The sequence below is a fragment of the Castor canadensis genome, chromosome 6 (genome assembly GCF_047511655.1).
Source record: "Castor canadensis chromosome 6, mCasCan1.hap1v2, whole genome shotgun sequence".
Lineage (NCBI taxonomy): Eukaryota > Metazoa > Chordata > Mammalia > Rodentia > Castoridae > Castor > Castor canadensis.
The window spans coordinates 68,543,515-68,563,329 of NC_133391.1; the positions used below are offsets into that span (position 1 = coordinate 68,543,515).

The following is a 19,815-nucleotide window of genomic DNA, read 5'->3' on the forward strand; positions in this document are numbered from 1 at the left end:
TAATGTCCTCATATGAGGGAGAACATATGATTTTTGGTCTTTTGGGCCAGGCTAACCTCACTCAGAATGATGTATTCCAATTCCATCCATTTACCAGTGAATGATAACATTTCGTTCTCCTTCATGGCTGCATAAAATTCCACTGTGTATAGATACCACATTTTCTTGATCCATTCTCAGTAGTGGGGCATCTTGGCTGTTTCCATAACTTGGCTATTGTGAATAGTGCTGCAATAACATGGTGTGCAGGTGTCTCTGGAGTAACCTGTGTCACAATCTTTGGGTATATTCCCAGGAGTGGTATTGCTGGATCAAATGGTAGATCAATGTTTAGCTTTTTAAGTAGCCTCCAAATTTTTTCCAGAGTGGTTGTACTCGTTTACATTCCCACCAACAGTGTAAGAGGGTTCCTTTTTGCCCGCATCCTCGCCAACACCTGTTGTTGGTGGTGTTGCTGATGATGGCTATTCTAACGGGTGAGATGGAATCTTAGTGTGGTTTTAATTTCCATTTCCTTTATTGCTAGAGATACCACCCCACATGGTTTTCTTTTTAATACTACTAGGCCTCCTGAATGCTAGGAAAATGCTTTACCACTCAGCTGCACCCTCAAACCTCAGCCCTACTTTTGGGCTTTTTACTTATCCCACCTATCACTGAAATGTGGGATTTCTGGGAGAAATTTCCTAAGACATAGGACTTTCATTACAAATCCTGTTAACAATTTCAGGCAAATCCAGAATGCCATTGTTTCTGCTGGTTATCTACCTCTGTCCTGTGTCTGGCAGAGAAGAATTCAGGCCATGTGTAATAACATAGTAAAAGTGATATCAAAGTTTATTATTAAGAGTACACTTTTAATAGACTGCATGTGGGTCATATCAGCATTCGGAGCTAGAATACTACAGTATTTATTGAGGAATGCTCAGCCCCACATTCATCTGATTCCTAGGATGGGATCCTGGGCCTGGGCCTTTATCTTATTAAAGAGATTACCTGTGTAAAATTCTCAGCCTTTGATCTACCTGATACTTAGGGTACAACTCTGGAGCCTGGGTCTTTATCTATCTCTTTAAATTAAAGAGATTGCCTGTGTGAAACTCTAAGCCCCAGGCCTTGCAGATGTTTAGAGCTTGGCTTACTGTTCACTAAAAGAATGGATTAAGATTCAAGTGAGACATGACTTCAAAGCATTCCATGATATCTTCTGGCCTTGATAGGTTCCTGTGGAGTTGGGAAGTTTAATTGTAATGATTTTCTTCCTTTTGTGGCCACTGCTTAGGTCTATCCGCTACCTATAACCATTTCCTGCTTCCATTCCTTTAGAGACCTTCATTTTTTTCCTCTCCTTCACTACCCCTTCATCTGTCTCGTGTTTCATGCAGTTCTAAGGAACTTCCATTCCTTGTTCTTGGGTCTTCTTAACTCAGTCTATCTCAGTCTCTTTGTGCCTTAGTCTCCACTTCCCTCTCAATTTTTTTTTCTTTTTCTTCCAGTCAGACCATGAAACATTACCGTATTGCAATTTCCTCTTTGGAGTATTTCTTATCATTATTAACATAATTGCACTTCATTATTATTATTACACCTTTCCTCCCCCTCCCCATCACTTTGGTCCCTCCCACTGTTAAATCCTCTTGTGTAGGACTATACCATTTACAAACACGCTGTATAGAATCTCTGACGAAAATATACCATTCCCATTTCTTTCTCTTCCACAAAGCGCATTCTTCCAACAGACCACAGACCAAATCCTTCCTCAACCCCTATAAAATCTCTCTGCAAAAATTTGCAGTTTATCGGTTTGTATCATAGTCCTGCTTTCCATCATCTTTCCCGCCCTTCTCTGACATAGTGGTACAACCCAATCCCATTGTCAGGGCGAATCCCCGTTTTGTACGGAACCGACTGGACTTTAAAGATGGCAGAGCCCTTATAGAAATGGTTCACAGGAGCAGCCATATTGCCTCTTGAACAAAGTTGCCCTGTACGGAACAGCGCAGGCTCGGGAAACCTGCACTGCGCTTGCGGAAAGGAAGCGGGAGGTTCTCCAATGTAGATGTTAACAGCTGTGCCCTTTAAGCCTTGATGGGCTTTTCAGGATCAGTGATCGAGCTGGGAGGTCAGAAGGAGGATTTATGGGTTGAATCATTGGGCAGTTTGGGATTGGGCAGGAGTCCGAAAGGGCCAGTGGTTGAAGGTCGATGAGGTCAGTGACGGGAAGTCTCTGGGATGAATGCTGGGGACCTGTAGCAACAGTAGGGAATAGCTGTATGATCTGTGGGTCAGGGTTGGAGGAGGGTCTGTGCACTGAGCTGTGTGTGGGGTGTCCGTGTGGCTAACTGATTTGTGGACCAATATAGGCAGTGCCATGATAGGGGTGGGAGGTGGATGTGCTGCATGAGATTTGTGATTTCTGGATTTTGGTGATCTGTTGATTTATAGGAGTCATAAATGGGGACCCTAACGTACAGTCCCAGTTTACTGGGAAAGTGTTTACTTTACAATTTCTGCGGGTCACAGAAGTTTTTTCAAACCATCTTTCCCCATCACTCATGCCTTCACAGAAGAAAACATCATTCATACATACGACCAAACAAATGTAAAGGAATAGGATTATTATTGTGAATTCCTTCTAACCAAAGACCACCAGTAATACCTTATAGTAAAATAAGTTAGCTATATTGCTCTTGCAAGGAGGAAGGCTACACCACGCGGAACCATTGCTGTGTATCAGCAAGGGGATGTTACAAGGGACATTTTATAACACTGGGGTTTGCATTAGGTGATTTGGGGGAGGGACTTACTAAGTGGGCTTTGTTCTGATTTGGATGCAGTCAGGAAGCAGATAACTCAGTGAATGAAAATTTTAATCTCTCAAAGAAGGACTAGACTGAAGCAGTAGCAGTTGGGAGGGGAAGAGAACGCTTGGTATTTTGTGGATTAAACAATGTTTATGTTCGGTATTCAGACCTGATTTCAGAGTGCTCTTGTTTTTCTCTTGATCTCTCATGGTCACAGATGGTGTCCTATTCTGTGTAACTCTTTGCTATAAACAGAAGAGTTCAGACAGGCCAATTTTCAGGTGTCAGGGAGCATATTTTCTTTTTTCCCTGATGAAAGGTTTACTGAAATCATACTACAGTCTACTTAACAACTATTTATCGAACTTGCTGATTCTTGATGCAGAGCTGGGTGTCCAGACAGAAGCATGACTTACATGATTGTTTCCTACCAGGTTTATTTGACATAGCCTGAGACATGACATATGAAACAACCTCCCCATTATAGGATCCCCTACTTCCTCAGAGTGAGTTCATCCTTGTCTTCATGACCCATCCTAGGACTGGGAACAGTTTATCAGCTAAGTGCCTCCCCACATTGTGTTTTAGTCTCATTTATCAGTGGTTCTAACCTATCACTATTTTTTTTATGAAAACAACTGCACTGTTGAAAATCACCAATGACAATTTAAACAAAAAAAAATTCTTTGACAGTTTATTTCTCACATTTCTGGAAGCCAGAAAGTTCACAATCAAGGTGATGGCCAATCTAGTGTCTGGGGAGGGCACTCTTCCTGGCTTGTAGATGGCTATCTTCTCACTATATCTTCACATAACCAAGAGTCAAATCATCTGTCTTGTATTTCTTCTGATAAGGGCATTAACCCTATTCATGAGAGCTCTACCCTCATGACCCAATTGCCTCTCTATGACCTCACTTCCTTATGCCATCACTTTAAAGTGTAGTTTCAGCATTTGAATTTTGGAGGGATAGTCAATAACAGAGCTCTTAAGCTTTTATTGGTATCTGTCTAAGGAATATAGGAATGCATTTGTCAGTTGGTCATTTTTACATTACTATTACCTGGTAGCTGCTCTTTGTACAGTTAATTCTTTATAAAATCTCCATGATTATTGTCTTAAAATAGAGCTCTCCAACTAGAATTTCAAATTGAATAGAATTGCTAGTTCAAAGGTTATTATAAAATTTTGTAAATCCACCAGGAACATATCTTTAAACTCATCCAATTAAAAATGCCTTGTCAAAATTCTGTGTGATCATAATATAGTCACAAAAGGACTAATGTTGGTGCCTCCACACCATATTTGCTGAACTTCTGTAAGACTCAAATAACCTCACACAATATAAACTCAGGTTGTCTACCTGACTTCTGGAAGCAGTTGTTTCTAGACTGGTGAATGTCAGCTCTGACCCTTGGTGACTCTATTCTGTTTCCTTATCCTAATTCCTCAGACTTCTGGAAGAGAAGCAGAAAATGGTCAAGTCTCAGGTGAGCTGCTTATTTATTTGGTACTTGATTTCCATGCAATTAAATGATTTTTATTTTTTAGAAAGCTAAAAATTGGGATTATGAAAATGTAGAGAGAACAAGAAGACTTAGAAAAAGCTTCTGTATAATATACAGATTATGTGTGCAGTTAAGTCATATAAAAGCACTATTAAACTATAGTACAAATATATGTTTGTTAAATATAAATTATATATAAATATTTATATTCTACATATTTCATATAAGTGTACAATTTAAAGTACAAATTTGTCTAATCTTTCTAGCAACCACAGTAGAAAGGGAGAGGACATGGTATACATGATTTGCATTCTTCACAAAGAGAAATCAGCTGAATTTTTTATCATAAGAAAATATGATATATATAATACCATTATTATTTTTTTTTCTGGTTTTCCTATAGGTGATTTCCTTGCCTGTACTCCTATATAAATGCACCAGATTTTGTGTGGCTAGTGGACTGGCTCAAGTGGTAGAGTGCTTGCCTAGCTAGCATGAGGCCGAGTTCAAACCTCAGAACAACCAAAAAGAAAAAAAATGGCATAGATTTGTATCTGTCTCTTGTGAAAGAATTTTACATCATTTTCCTCAAAAGACATGATGTAGTACTGAGCACATTGTTTTGCACACTGTCATTAAAAATGACAAGATTGATCACGTCAGATTGAACAGGAATGTACTGCTATAGGATCCAGTGTTGTTTGAGGGTGTGGCTGTGGATTTTAACCAGGAGGAATAGCAGCAGCTGACTGTCCTCAGAGAATCCCGTACAGAGAGGTGATGCTGGAGAACTACAGCCATCTGCTGTCTATGGATAAGGATGGCTTCCCTGCATAATTCGTGGATTCCTGACATGCCTTGTGCTCTTTCCCCTTTCCTGTGTGGAGTCATTACTTTGCTAAGTGCCCCCTGGACAGCTTTATTGTAGGCTCCTGAAACTGCGCTTTCTCTTCCTTCTCCAGTGTAGCCAACCCAGTTCCTCTGTGCATTCTTACAATAGGGTATCCAGTTTCCAAACCACGTCTCATGTCCAAGTTGGAACAAGGAGAAGAGCCATGGATCATAAAAAGAGATCTACTAAACTACATCTATCCAGGTGAATATCTGGCAGAAGGGAGACAAGGGAAGGGAAAACTCAGTTGCTTTATTTTGTTTTTAATTGATTCATGGCTGAGGTTTAAATCTCTACCTGGTATCTTCTGTTCCTTTTCATTCATCTGCTGACTGAACAGCATATAGTAAGCCTTCCACAACTAATGAATTTATAGTGAGCCTTGTACTTAAGGGATAGTCCTTACTGATCCATTTTTAGTACCTTCTAAAAGAAATTCAAAGCAATTGAAAGCAACTGCTTTTCAGGAACATAGGTTGTACTTGAAAGACAACTCATCGAGATTCATGGATATATAAAATTTCATGTCAAATACAGTTACTATTTTAGGTAGTCATTGGAAATAATAGTTAAAAGAGATGTAGCAGAATTTAAGAAAGCATTTTTTTCAGAGTATATAGTAGCTGCTCTGAAGCCTATCTTTTTTTCTTTTTTCTTGTGTGTGTGTTACTAAGGATTGAACCCAGGGCCTTTAGCATGCTAGGTAAGCACTATACCACTGATCTATCTTCCCATCCTAAAGCATATCTTAAGAGTGAGTTAGGCAGAAGGAGGAAGAGGACAAGCTCTAGGAAGGAAGACATGTATGAATTCCTGGAATTAGTAACCGACATGGTTTGTCTAGCAGAAATTTGCTAGGGTTACTTGGCTTCACTCTGAGATAATGTACAGGTAGTAGAATATAAGGTTGGAAACTCAGTGGGAATGTCTATAGTTAATGTTTCATTAGTGGTACACTGAAACTTTTATTTTGAACAGTTTCGAGGTACAACATGTCTCGCAATTCACACACTTAATGCAGACAATTCAAATATATTTAATATATTTACCGGTACATGCAACCATCGCCACAATTGTAGAACATTTCATCATCTCATAATGAGGCCTTGTACCCTTTGTCTATCAACCATCTATTTACTTTTCCTCCAGCCCTAAGCAGCCACTAATCAACTTTCTATCTCAATAGATTTGTCTATTCTGAACATTCCATTTAAATGGAATCATGTAATATGTGGTCTTTTGTGTCTGAATTCTCTCACTTAACATGACATTTGCAAAATTCATTTTGCAAATTCATTTACATTTTAGCATGTATCAGCACTTTTTCTTTTTTTGGTCTAATAATATTTCATTATAAAGATATACCACATTTTGTTTGTCTACCCATCAGCTGGGCAGTTGGGGTGTTTCTACTTTTATCTATTATGAATACTACTACTACAAACATTTAGATGTTTTGTTGTAGGCATGCTTTCTTTTATGTTTTGTTACCCAGAAGTGGAATCACTGGATTTATCTCCCCACCACCACCTACCAACAGCATATGAGGGTACTTATTTTTTCCATCTCCTTGTCAACAGTTGTTTTGATCTGACTTTCTTATTCTAGAAGTGGGTATGAAGTAGTATTTCATTTTGTTTTTCAGTTGCATTTCCTTGATGATCAAAGATGTTGAGTATCTTTTCATGCATTTAATATCCTTTCATGTGCCTTCTTTGGAAAAATGTCTATTCAGATCCTTTGACCATTTTTCGAATTGGGTTACTCATCTTTTTATTATTGAGTTATGAAACTTTTTTATACAACCAGGTGCCAGTGGCTCACACCTGTGACTTAGGAGGCAGAGAAAAAGAAGGCCACAGTTCAAAGCCAGCCTCTGCAAATAGTTTGCAAAACCCTATCTCCAAAATACCCAACACAAAAAAAGGGCTGCTGGAGTGGCTCAAGTGGTAAAGTGCCTGCTTAGCAAGCATGAAGCCCTGAGTTCAAACCCCAGTACTGCCAAGGGAAAAAAAAAACCTCTTTATATATTTTAGATTTGTGACCACTATCAGATGTATGATTTATAAATATATTCTCCAATTATGCAGATTATTTTTTTACTTTGACTATGAAGCATAAGAGTTTACAATTTTTTTCTATTTAGAATACAACAGTATCTATTGTTCATATTTAAAAATAGGACAAAATAGTAAGACAATGAGAAAACAATACAGTGGTACTATAGCCCATTAGTATGTTTAAAACCCTTCACAAATTTTAATTGTTTAAAATTTTTTTATATTAAAATTCTCTAATGATGGCAAAGATGCAAATGTGTTACATATAAAAGAATATGTAAGGGCTGGTGGAGTGGCTCAAGTGGTAGAGTGACTGCTTAGAAAGCATAAAGGCCTGAGTTCAAACCCCAGTTTCACCAAAACAAAAAACAAAAAAAAAGCAAGATATATGTTTAAAAAAACTATTTAATGCTTCTATCTAAAAATTTTATTTTAAATGGGGTTTAAAAATCAAAAACACCTTATGTTCTGCTGGGCTTGTTTACTAAATAGAAATCTAAATGGTATCTCAATGTCCATAAATACTGGAACAATGTCTTGAAAATCAAGAGGCAGATATTTGGATTTAATTTATTTTATAAAGTTTTTATAATGAAGAGTGAAACCAAGTTTGTGATTTCTTTTAGAACTTTTTTGTTCCCTGAAAACGGAAAATTATTTTCTGACCATGAAAAATGACATTATTATTGTTATTAAAGCTAAACAATACAGAAAGTGTAAACAAAATAAAAACCACAGTTAATACTCCATGGAGTTCTCTCATATGTCCTTTTGAATACATATCTACCTGTAATTTTCAAAAACGATAACAAACCTATGTAAAGTTTTTACATGTCCTTAAATTCAACCTATAGGAAAAATTTAAATGTTTAATATGCTAATGCCACAGTATAGTTAAGCCATACATAATTTAAACTTTAATGGAGGATATTTAAGTTGTTTTAGTTTTTTAGACAATATCAACAATGCCATATTTATGTCATTTATGTAATCCCTAGGATGCAGAGGTACATTTACTTACGTATTCCGACACATGAACTCAACTTTAATAAGAAATTAAACACAAATTTTCAATTCCAAGTGCACGTTGATGGGGTGGGTCAATTTAAAATTCATGTTCACAAACTATCCTACACAAAGTTCATACCAATTTTTATTTACATTCTCATCAACGTGATATTTTAACAAATATCCTGTGATGCGTGGAGGCCAGGTGGATGGTTTAAAACTGCCTGGAAAGTGTAGCTACAGAGCTCGTAATACTGAGTTGTCTGTTTTTCTGTAAGACTGCAGGAAAAGTTTACAATTTTGATGAAATCTAAGTTTTTAAATTTTTTTCTTTTGTTGCTTATGCTTTTAGTATTTTATCTAAGAATCCATCTCTAAATTTTATGTCAGCAAGATTTACACCTGTTTTTTCTAACACTTTTCTAGCTTTATTTCTTACATTTAGGTATCTGATCGATTTGGAGTTAATTTTTTTGCTTAGTGTGAAGTAAGGGTCTGACATGATTATTTTTGCATGTGCTTATCTAGTTATTCAAATACCATTTATTGAAAAGACTTTTCCCCCACTAAATAGCTTTGGTCCTCTTATCACAAAATAATTAACCGTAAGTACTGAGATTTTATTTCTTATCTGTCAAGACTGTTGGAATGAACTAAATATCTAGACTTATGCCAATACTATACTTATGATTGCTATTGATATTGCATTTATTTGTGAAAAGAATTACAGGGGTGACCCACCAGCAGCCAGCTCTGAATATGAATATTTTTGATGGTGTCACTTTCTTTACAATACCTTTATCTTTTTCATTTCAACCTCTTTCATATTTATGTCAACAAATATTCCATCTGCATATCTAAGGCCTCTTGAATGGCAGCAGTGTGAACATTTCTGTGGTCATCTATCTTCTCATCACATATAGTAATGTTAGTATTATTTCTTTGTGGATTTTTAATCTTTATTGACCAGATCCCTCTTTTAATTACCCACGTTTGTAAAATGTTATGTGGGTTTATCACTAGGAGACTAGAAGTTCACACTTTGCTGTCTGTGATCATACTAGACAACAGATACGCAGTTACTGGTGACCAACAGACTTAAGAAGAAATTAAGTGATTGGTCTCTGACTATAATGTGTATATTTTATTGATACAATCTATGGACTGAAGAGCTTGCAATGTTTGTACTTTTGTCATTATTCACAGACAATAAACCCTGGTGAATTTTGAACCGTCTTGTTGGCAGATTGGTGTTATTAAGCTGTGGCAGCTGAAATTCCTACATGTCAAAATTGTGCCAAGTGAGGACTACCTATATACAATTTTTTCTCCAAGTATTACTTTAGCTATGTCCCACAATTTTTGATATTCTGTATTGACTTTTAATTAAATTCAAGTTAATTTCTAATTCCTCTTTTACCTTTCTCTTTGATGCAAAGGTTATTTATAAGTGTATTGTTTAATTTTATATTGTTTGGAGGGAAACTGTGAAATTTCTTTTTATTATTTATTTTAATTAACTTTATTATGATTGGAAAATATACTGTGTATTATTTTCATCCTTATAAAATTATTGCCATTTGTTGTGAGACACAGGATATTGTCCATAGTAATGAATGATTTATGTGTTATTAAAATAAATGTATATTCATTTTTATTGGATGAATGTCTATAGATATTTATTAAGTCAGGTTTGTTGATACTTATTGATTTTATGTCTGCTTGTTTTATAAATAAATGTAAGAAGATTATTAAAGTCTCTAGCTATAATTGTTGATTTTTCTATTTTTTTCATTTCTGTGAATTTTGGCTTCATGTATAATGAGGCTCTATTACTAGTTGTATGTAAGTCTATAATTGTATCTTCTTGCTGTATAGATCCTTTTACAGTTTTCAGCTGTTCAGCTTGGTTTCTAATATTTTTTGCATTGAAGTCTATATTATCTGATATTAATATAGCTTCTACAATTCTTATATTATAATTTGCATGGTATATTTTCCCATCCTTTCATTTCCATCCTATTTGTCTTTAAAAAGAATCTCTTTTAGACAACATATAATTGGTTTATACTCTTTTATCCAGTTTACACTTTCTGTCTTTTGATTGGTGTATTAGTGTATTTCCAGTTAGTAAATTACTTATTTGGTTTCCTTTGTATTTGGGTTTTTTTTTTTTTTTTTTTTTTGTCTAATCACTCATTTGGTTTCTCTTTTTTGTTGTTGTTTTTATGTTAAAAGGAAAATTTTGCTATGTAGTTTTCATTCCTCTAGTGAGTTTTTAGTTGTGATTCAGTATGTGCATATGTGTGAGGGAAGCCTCACTCTAAGGATTACAATATAATATTGTTAAAACCTATTTAGCTAGCACTACTTTTTTTTCTGGAAAAATACAGAAATTTTGTATTAGCTTAGCTGGTGACCTTTCCATTTCAGCCTTGAAATTTTCTACTTGGTTCTTTTCTTTTTAATTTATTTTTAAATTTTCATATAGTTTACACTTTCTTTAAATCTCGATGGAAAAAAATGTGTAACTTCACCGCTGTCACAATCATGATATAGAATAGCTCTGTTACTCTCAAAATTTCTTCTTTCTTGTCCCTTTTGCTGAAATTTCATATTCTTTAGCATATTTTCTTTTAATTATTTAAAGGTGTTTTCAACAGCTTCTTGAAGTTGTTGCTTGTCAAATCACACACACACCATTTTGGGACATTTCTATTGACTGCTTTTGTTCCCGATTATGGTTCACATTTTCCTGTCTCTTTACATGTCTAGTATTATTGGGCAGGTAAGAACACTGTGGACAATATGTCATACTATCTACATTCTTCTTGCTCTTTCTGGTGGTTGTTGGTTTGTTTTAAAAACAGCAAAAGTTGAGGCTTCAATTCAAACTTTGTAACTTCTCCCCCAATATAGTGCCTTTGCTGTTATCTTTATTTGGTTGATGGTTAGTTAGTTAGTTAGTTAGTTAGCTGTGGGAGATCGTAGGAAGGAATATCATAAAGTCCCTTTGGTGAGTAAACACTTTTCAACTTATGGCATGCCTTTAGTTATAAACTTATTCAGTTTTATACTTGTTTTCTGAGGAGAATAATCCTGTGACTACCTCATTCAGAATTATAAATAACATCAATTTTATTTATTCACTTCAGTTTCACTCAGTTTTTAATGGCCTAATCTCCTCCCAAGTCACTGTGCTTTTGAAATATCATTTGTCATCCACTTGTTCTGCCTCTATTAATGCTTCTTTTTATCTGGTTGATTTTCTTTCTTTACTCTTTCAGACAGGGAGAGCAGAATTGATACCACTCAACTAGCCTCATCAAGAGATGTTTCCTTCCATGGGGAAATACTAGAAACCATCACTTGGTATCATTCATTATACTCCATTTTAAAAGTCTGGCAAGATAGAAACCAGCTAGAAAGAGATTGGGAAAACCAAGGCAAAGTTCTCAGGCAGGTCACCAAAATAATCACCGAAGAATCAGGCCATACTAACAACGTATAGGTAAAAGCACTTCATAGCTGCTCAGACATAGACTCTTCAAAACAAAGACTGTATAAATGTGATCCATTAGATAAAAGCTCAAGGCCTAATATGAACCTACTCAGTTGTAATAGGAAATATGCAAGAAAAAACATTGATGAGAATGTAGAATATGGGAGGATATCTGGCTACAATTCTTCCTGCTTTAAGCACAAGAAATAAGTTCACATTGGAGTGAAAGTGTGAAGGCACCCAGTATGGGAAGATTCTCAGCAATAAACAGTCTGTTGTTAAATATGTGAATGTTGAAATAGGGGAGAACAACTGTGTATGCATTGAATGTGGAAAATGCTTTCTTAAAAAGCCACAGCTCATTATACTTCATAGAATTCATACCAGAGAAAAACATTATGATTGTAGTGTTTGTGCAAAAGCCTTCACTGAGAAGTCACACCTCACTGTATACTAAAGAACCCACACTGGGGAAAAACCTTATGAATGCCCTGAATGTAGAAAAGCCTTCTCTCCTAAATCATCTCTCACTATACATCAGAGAGGTCATTCTGGGGAAAATCCTTATGAATGTAGTGAATGTGGGCAAGCCTTTTCCCAGAAATCATCCTTCATTATACATCAGAGAACATACACTGGGAAAAAAAACACATGAATATAATCACTGTGGGAAGGTCTTCTCCCCGAAGTCACAGCACTCACACTGGAGAGAAGCCATACAAGTATACTGACTGAGAAAACTTTCTGTGAGAAGTCTCACCTGATTATACATAAAAGAATTCACACAGACTGGGCCATGGTTCATACCTGTAATCTTAGCTACTCAGGAGGCAGAGATCAGGAGTATCACAGTTCGATGCCAGCCCAGGCAAATAGTTCATGAGACTCTATCTCAATAAAATCTTTCACAAAAATAGGGCTGGTGGAGTGTCTCAAGGTGAAGGCCCTGAGTTCAAGCCCTAGTACCACAAAAAAAAAAAAAAGAATTCACACAGGTGAGAAACTCTACAGATGTGTTCAATGTGAGAAGGCCTTCAGCAGGAAGTAAGAACTCATTATCCATCAGATAATTCACACTGGGGAAAAGCCATATAAATATGTTGAATGTGGGAAGACATTCTCCCATAAGTCACAGCTCATAACAGACACTGTAGAGAAACCTTATAAATGCAATGAATGTGGCAAAGCCTTCTGTCAGAAATCACATCTCATTGGGTATCAGAGAGTTCAACAGGAGAAAAACCCTATATATGTAGGGAATGTGGGAAAGCCTTCTCTCAGAAGTCTCACCTCTCAGGGCATCAGCGAATTAAAAAAGGAGAGAAACCTTATGTATGTGCTGAATGGGGAAAGGCCTTTTCCTGAAAGTCAGACCTTATTGTACATCAGAGAATTCATACTAGAGAAAAGCCCTACATATGTGCTGTATGTGGAAAAGCCTTCAATCAAAAGTCACAATTTACTGTACACCCGAGAATTCATATAGTAATGAAATCATAAGAATGGACTGAGCACAAAAAGCCTTTAGTATTACTTCAAACCTTTGTAGAGACTACAAAAACAATAGATTTGATGTTTGAGGAGTACATCTTTGTCAAAAAAATTATAAGCAAAACCATGTTCCATAGAAATCTTAATGTATAAATGATAGACATTTTCTGCATGACATGTAAAACTTTTAAAATTGTGAACTAAATGATTAGTCTAACAAATTACAAATTACATATATAGTCTGTTCTCAAGTTTTTTGTTACTGGTTTCCTACATATCAGCATGTATGTGACCGTCATGTGATAATATTGTTAATGTTAGGCTAGCATAATTTTAGCCATGGAAAAAGAGAGAGCTTAAAATAAGATACCAAGATCTAGAGACTTTACTTGAGACAGATAACTTGACCTTCACTCCTAAAGGTTTATGCAAAAATTCCTTGTGTGAAAACACAGAAAAATGGGTTAATCGGGTTCAATAAACATGGCTTTTTATATTTTTCCATATCAACCATATAAGCCGACCTGTCTGTGGATGGTCCTAGACTTAAAATTGACACTTCTTAGCCATGTTTCCCTTTTATCCCACCTCACTAGGAGCTTGATATGGTAGGAAAATTGGTTCTAAAGCCAAATGACCTAGAGTTTTAATCCTAGTACCATTTCTCACATGTTGTGTAATTTAAGGAAGGCTAATTCAACCCTAAGTTTCTGTTTCTTCCTCTTTATATGAAATTCATATAGAGGGTATGTTCATAGATAATATGTGTCCCCTTTATCTTCTGTCTCCATATTCCAGCAGTAGGCTGCTAATCCCAATGTACATACATTTAAACTCAATTTGCACTCCAGTCACTCTGCTCCTTACTGTCCAGAAGATTTCCTGTCTGCTTATCAGTGCCTTTCTTTGCGCATCTGTTTGCTGGTCTATCTCACACTATGTTTATGAGATTTAATTATTTTTTCATTTATTTTATTTTTCTTTCTTTTTTTGTGGTACTGGGGTTTGAACTCAAAGCCTACTCCACCAGCCCTATTTTGTACTTTGTATTTTCAAGATAGAGTCTCACAAACTATTTACCCAAGGCTGGTTTTGAACCACGATCCTCACGATCTCTGACTCTTGAGGTGTGAGCCACTGGCACTGAGCTATTTATTTTATTTTTTCAAACACATACGAATTATGGTGTTTGGACATAAAGAAACCCTGTGTTATTTTTTCAGAGCTCCTGTTTGTTTCCTTAAAACTTGAAATGTTTCTCCTGAGAATTAAGTGGCCCTCCAAGGGAAAAAAAAAAAAACCTTGGGGAGTAGGGAAGATGTACCTGGTAGAGATTGCAGAGCAAGTATTACATCAGAGCATATCAATTTCACCTGACATTCCCTAAGATGCTACTATGTTCTTTGCAGTGGACCCAACTCTTCTCCCATGTGACTCTTCAGGTAAGCACCTCTAATGAAAAGTCACATCTGGCAGGGAGGTAGTAACCTACATGACTAACCATAGTGTCTGCACAAAAATTTCCTTCTTCCACATTCCTTGTCTGCTTGACCTTTTTCCTGAGGGCTACAATGCTTACCTTGCAAAGTAAAAACCTCTTATATGAGAAACTCTGCAGAGAATAGGGCACACCTCAAAAAGATGTGCCCTATCTGTGTGAGCAAAATTTTGGGGTCATCATGAACAGAGAGTTTTTTGAATTATTATTTTAGTTCAGATTCATTACATTACAAGAGGGTCTCATGGAAATCAGTATAGAGGCTCTTCAAAAAGTTAAAAATAGACCTACATTATGATTCTGCTATATCACTCTTGGGCATATAGCTGAAGGAGTATAAACCAGCTTACAAAAGGGATACCTGCACGCCCATGTTTATTGCAGCATTACTCACAATAGCCACACATGGAATCAGCCTAGATGTCCAATAAGTAATGAATGTGTAAAGAAAATGTGGTATACATACACAATGGAATATAAAGAAGAATGAACAGAGTTAAGGGTACTGATCAGATATAACTGGACCTGGGAAATAGAAACTTAAAGCATGTCTCATGGAATGAATGATCTTTGAGGATTCCCAGTGGAAGGTAGCCTTATCTGGCTCTTAAGGAGGAGAAGGAAAGTACCTCAACCTTGTAAAAGCTCTATATGACAAACATACAGCCAGCATTACACTTAATGGTGAAAAACTGAAACTATTTCCTCTAAAATCAGGAATGAGCCAAGGATGCCACTATCCCCACTTCTCTTCAACATAGTACTGGAATCCTAGCCAGAGCAATTAGGCATGAAGAAGAAATCAAAGGAATACAAATAAGTACAGAAACTGTCAAAATATCCCTATTTGCAGACAATATGATCCTATACCTTAAAGACCCAAAAATCTCTACCCAAAAACTCCTAGACATCATAAACAGCTATAGCAAGGTGGCAGGATACAAAATCAACTTAAAGAAATCATTAGCTTTTCTATATACCAATAACAAACAAACTGAGAAAGAATATATGGAAACAATTCCATTTACAATAGCCCCCAAAAAATCAAATACCTAGGAATAAACTCAACAAAGGATGTGAATGATCTCTACAAGGAGAACTACAAACCCCTGAAGAGATTGAGGAAGACTACAGAATGTGGAGAGATCTCCCGTGCTCATGGATTAGTAGAGTCAACAGAGTGAAAATGTCTACACTACCAAAAGCAATCTACATGTTTAATGCAATTCCCATCAAAATCCCAATGACATTCATCAAGGATATTGAGAAATCTACCCTAAAATCATTTGGAAACACAGACTGCAAATAGCCAAGGCAATACTCAGCAAAAAGAGCAATGCTGAAGGTATCACAATATCCGACTTCAAACTATATTACAAAGCAATAGCAATAAAAACAGCATGGTACTGGTACAAAAACAGACATGAAGACCAGTGGAACATAATAGAGCACCCAGATATGAATCCACACAGCTATGCCCACCTTATTTTTGACAAAGGCACCAAAAACATATGATGGAGAAAAGACAGCCTCTTCAACAAATGTTGCTGGGAAAAGTGGTTATTCATCTGCTGCAAAAAACTGAAATTAGATCCATGTATATCACCCTGTACTAATATCAACTCAAAATGGATCAAGGACTTTAATATCAGACCCCAAATTCTGAAGTTAATACAGGAAAAAGCAAGGAATACTCTGGACGTAATAGGTATAGGCAAGGATTTCCTCAATAGAACCCCAGCAGTTCAGCAAATAAGAGCAAGGATGGACAAATGGGACTTCATAAAATTAAAAAGCTTCTGCACAACAAAAGAAATGGTCTCTAAACTGAAGAGACCACCCACAGAGTGGGAGAAAATATTTGCCAGCTATACATCAGACAAAGGACTGATAAAACTAAAAAACTAAACTCTCCCAAAATCAATGAACCAATAAAGAAATGGGCAAGTGAACTAAACAAAAGTTTTTCAAAAGAAGAAATTCAAATGACCAAAAAACACATGAAAAAATGCTCAACAACTCTAGCCATAAAGGAAATGCAAATCAAAACCACACTAAGATTCTGCCTCATCCCTGTTAGAATAGCCATCATTAAAAACACCACTAACAAGAGGCGTTGGTGAGGATGTGGGAAAAAAGGAACCCTCATACACTGCTGGTGGGAATGCAAACTAGTGCAAACACTCTGGAAAAAAATTGGAGGCTTCTTAAAAATCTAAACATAAATCTGCCTTATGATCCAGCAATCCCACTCCTGGGGATATACCCAATGGAATGCTACACAAGTTACTCCAGAGGCACCTGCACACCCATGTTTATTGCAGCACTATTCACAATAGCCAAGTTATGGAAACAGCCAAGATGTCCCACTACTGACAAATAGATTAAGAAAATGTGGTATTTATACACAATGGAGTTTTACTCATCCATGAATAAGAATGAAATCTTATCATTCTCAAGTAAATGGATGGAACTGGGGAACATCAGTCTGAGAGAGGTTAGCCAGGCTCAGAAGACCAAAAATCATATGTTCTCTCTCATATGTGGATTTTAGATCTAGGGCAAATACAGCAATGTTGTAGGACTTGGGTCACATGTTAAGGGGAGAACACATATGGGAGGTATGGGGATAGGTAGGATAGTGTTTGACATTCCCAATGCAGAGGATCTAATACAGAAACCTTAAAGCAACAGAGGTCAGTATGGGAAGGGGGTCAGGAACCAGTGAAAAGGTCAGGTAGAGATGAGTCAATCCTGGGTTTAATACACTTGTGCATGGAAGCAATGCTAGGAATCTCTCTGTATAGCTATCCTTATCTCAAATAGCAAAAACACTTTGTCTTTCTTATTATTGCTTATGTCTTCTCTTCAACAAAATTATAGGTGAGGGTAGAACTGGCTCTACCTGGAAGCAAGGGGGTGGGGGGAAAGGGAGGAATGGCCCAAACAACGTATGTACATGTGAATAGATGAATAAAAACAATTTTTAATTAAAAAATAAAAAACTAAATGGTTGTAGCACTACTTTATTTTTTTCCACTGGGTTTTTGGGGGTTTTTGTTTGTTTGTTTGTTTTGTTTTGTTTAATTTTATTTTGGTGTTGAAGTTTCAACTCAGGGCTTGGTAGACAGGCTATCTACTGCTTGGGCCACTCTCCTAGCCCTTTTATGTACTGCTTATTTTTGAGCTTTGCTCTGCTTTTATCCTGGATGGGCCTGAAACAATGCTCCTGATCTCAGTGTCCTAAGTAGCTGGCATTAGAGGTGTAAACAAGTGCCTAGTCTACTGTGTGTTTTTTACATAACATTATCCACACATAACCAATCATCTCCTCTCTCTCTCTCTCTCTCTCTCTCTCTCTCTCTCTCTCTCTCTCTCTCTCTCTCTCTCTTCCCTGCCTCCTGAATATGACTGTTTTATCAGTGTTATTACACACTTTATACAACCAGACTTCTGTTAGTAAATGTTTGGATCTTTAAAATAGTAGAGCAATGAATATCCTTTTGAAATTTTTCCTGACATATCATTGAGATATATTCCTCAAGTGGGGCTTCTGAATTGTATGAAGTGTGGAAGATACGCAGTACTGTGTTTTTAGAGATATGCCCATATATTATTAAATAGTCATTCCCTTAAGAAGTGGAAATCAATTCCCATCCCCTTGATTCTGGCCTTAATGATTCACTTTTAACAAACAGAAACAGAAGCAGTAATGGGAAGTCACTTCTAATGCATTTTAAAAAGACTTTGGTTTCTGTCTACTGTGAGTTTTCTCTTCCTTGAGTTACTTGGTCTATACAAATATCAGCTACCATATCATAAGTCAGCCTTGGGGAAAGAGAAGATACCTGCTATGTCGTGAAAACCACACGTGACTGTGAAAGTTCATTTAATGAGCTTGGCAACTGATCATCTGAGGCTTTCTAACAACCAGCTGAGTTTGGAAGCGTGTCTTCCTTCCATTGAACCTTGAAATAATTGCTGCCCTGGTCAGTCACTTGACTACAAGGTCATGAACCAAGCCTCTAGCTTGACCACAACATGAACCACCCATATGAGCTGTTTCCAGAGTTCTGACTCATAGAAAATAAGAAACAAGTGTTCGCAAACCCAAGCTGCTAAATTTTGGGTAACTTGTTACACAGCAATAGATAATTAATACATGCAGTTTCTCTAGATATTACCAACTACTCCCTACATAGGAGCTATATCATTTTGTTATTGTACCAGTAATATGAGAGAATTTCCACTTCTCATGGCTTACCAACAGTGCTGCCAAACTTTTAAGTTTTTACAGGTTAATACATGAGAAATGGTATCTTACTGTGGCTTTAATTTTTCTTTCATTATGAGAGAGACTTCTCCTTCAATTTCCTTTTTAGTGAGTAACTACATAGGAGAGTATTTCATCAGGATAAAGTGCTGCAGTTGGGCTAGCAGACTGGCTCAAGTTGTAGAGCATCTTCCCAGAAAATTCAAAGAACTAAAATTTTTACAATCCCTACAAAGTTATTCCTGTGGTTTGGGTATGGTTTGAGAATGTCCCTCCAAGGGACATTAATGTGCTAGAAGTTTGGTTCCCAATGTAACAAATTAGGAGGTTTGAATCTTTAAAAGGTGGACCAAGTGGAACATAATTAGTTCTGGGGCACCACTCTTAAGGCATTAATGTAGCCCTCCTGGAGTTCTAATGAAAGTGTGTGTTATTAAACAAGGATCCCCATGTGCTTGACCTCCTTCTATATGCAGCTATTTACCAGTCTGCTTCTCTGCCATGTTGTGATGGTGCCAGGTGCTGGTGCCATGTTGTTTGGACTTCCAGCCACCAAAATATGAGCCAAATAAACCTCTTTTTGAATAAAGTACCCAGCTTCTGGTATTTTGTTATAGCAACACAAAAAAGACTAAGATAGCTCTCCACATTAAAAAGAATAGAGGGTGGTCCTTCTCTGTCTCTGTAACTTCCATTGCCATCATCCCTTGAATTGGGAGTTCAGAGTTAATCATCACTATACCCTTAACACCTAATGTAGTGACTACACTATCTTAAGC

The 19,815-nt window shown here is 36.6% G+C and overlaps 1 protein-coding gene and 1 pseudogene across 5 annotated transcripts; both read left to right on the top strand.

The window, feature by feature from the left end:
* The first annotated feature begins 2,013 nt into the window (after window positions 1-2,013).
* On the top strand, window positions 2,014-12,762 carry LOC109675344 (zinc finger protein 300-like). Of its 5 annotated transcripts, none has more exons than XM_074076630.1 (4): window positions 2,014-2,122; window positions 4,258-4,294; window positions 5,275-5,408; window positions 11,560-12,762. In XM_074076630.1, exons 1-4 carry the CDS (start codon window positions 2,089-2,091, stop codon window positions 11,781-11,783), a joined length of 429 nt encoding a protein of 142 aa, XP_073932731.1. In that variant the 5' UTR covers window positions 2,014-2,088; the 3' UTR covers window positions 11,784-12,762. The 5 variants fall into 5 exon arrangements, 1 of the variants encoding a protein (XP_073932731.1); XR_012448995.1 differs by lacking the exons at window positions 5,275-5,408; window positions 11,560-12,762 and adding exons at window positions 3,239-3,310; window positions 9,479-9,856 and having other exon boundaries at window positions 2,026-2,209; XR_012448992.1 differs by lacking the exon at window positions 11,560-12,762 and adding an exon at window positions 9,479-9,856 and having other exon boundaries at window positions 2,026-2,209; window positions 4,716-5,408.
* LOC141424292 (uncharacterized) lies at window positions 12,664-17,818 on the top strand (annotated as a pseudogene).
* Window positions 17,819-19,815: the final 1,997 nt, after the last annotated feature.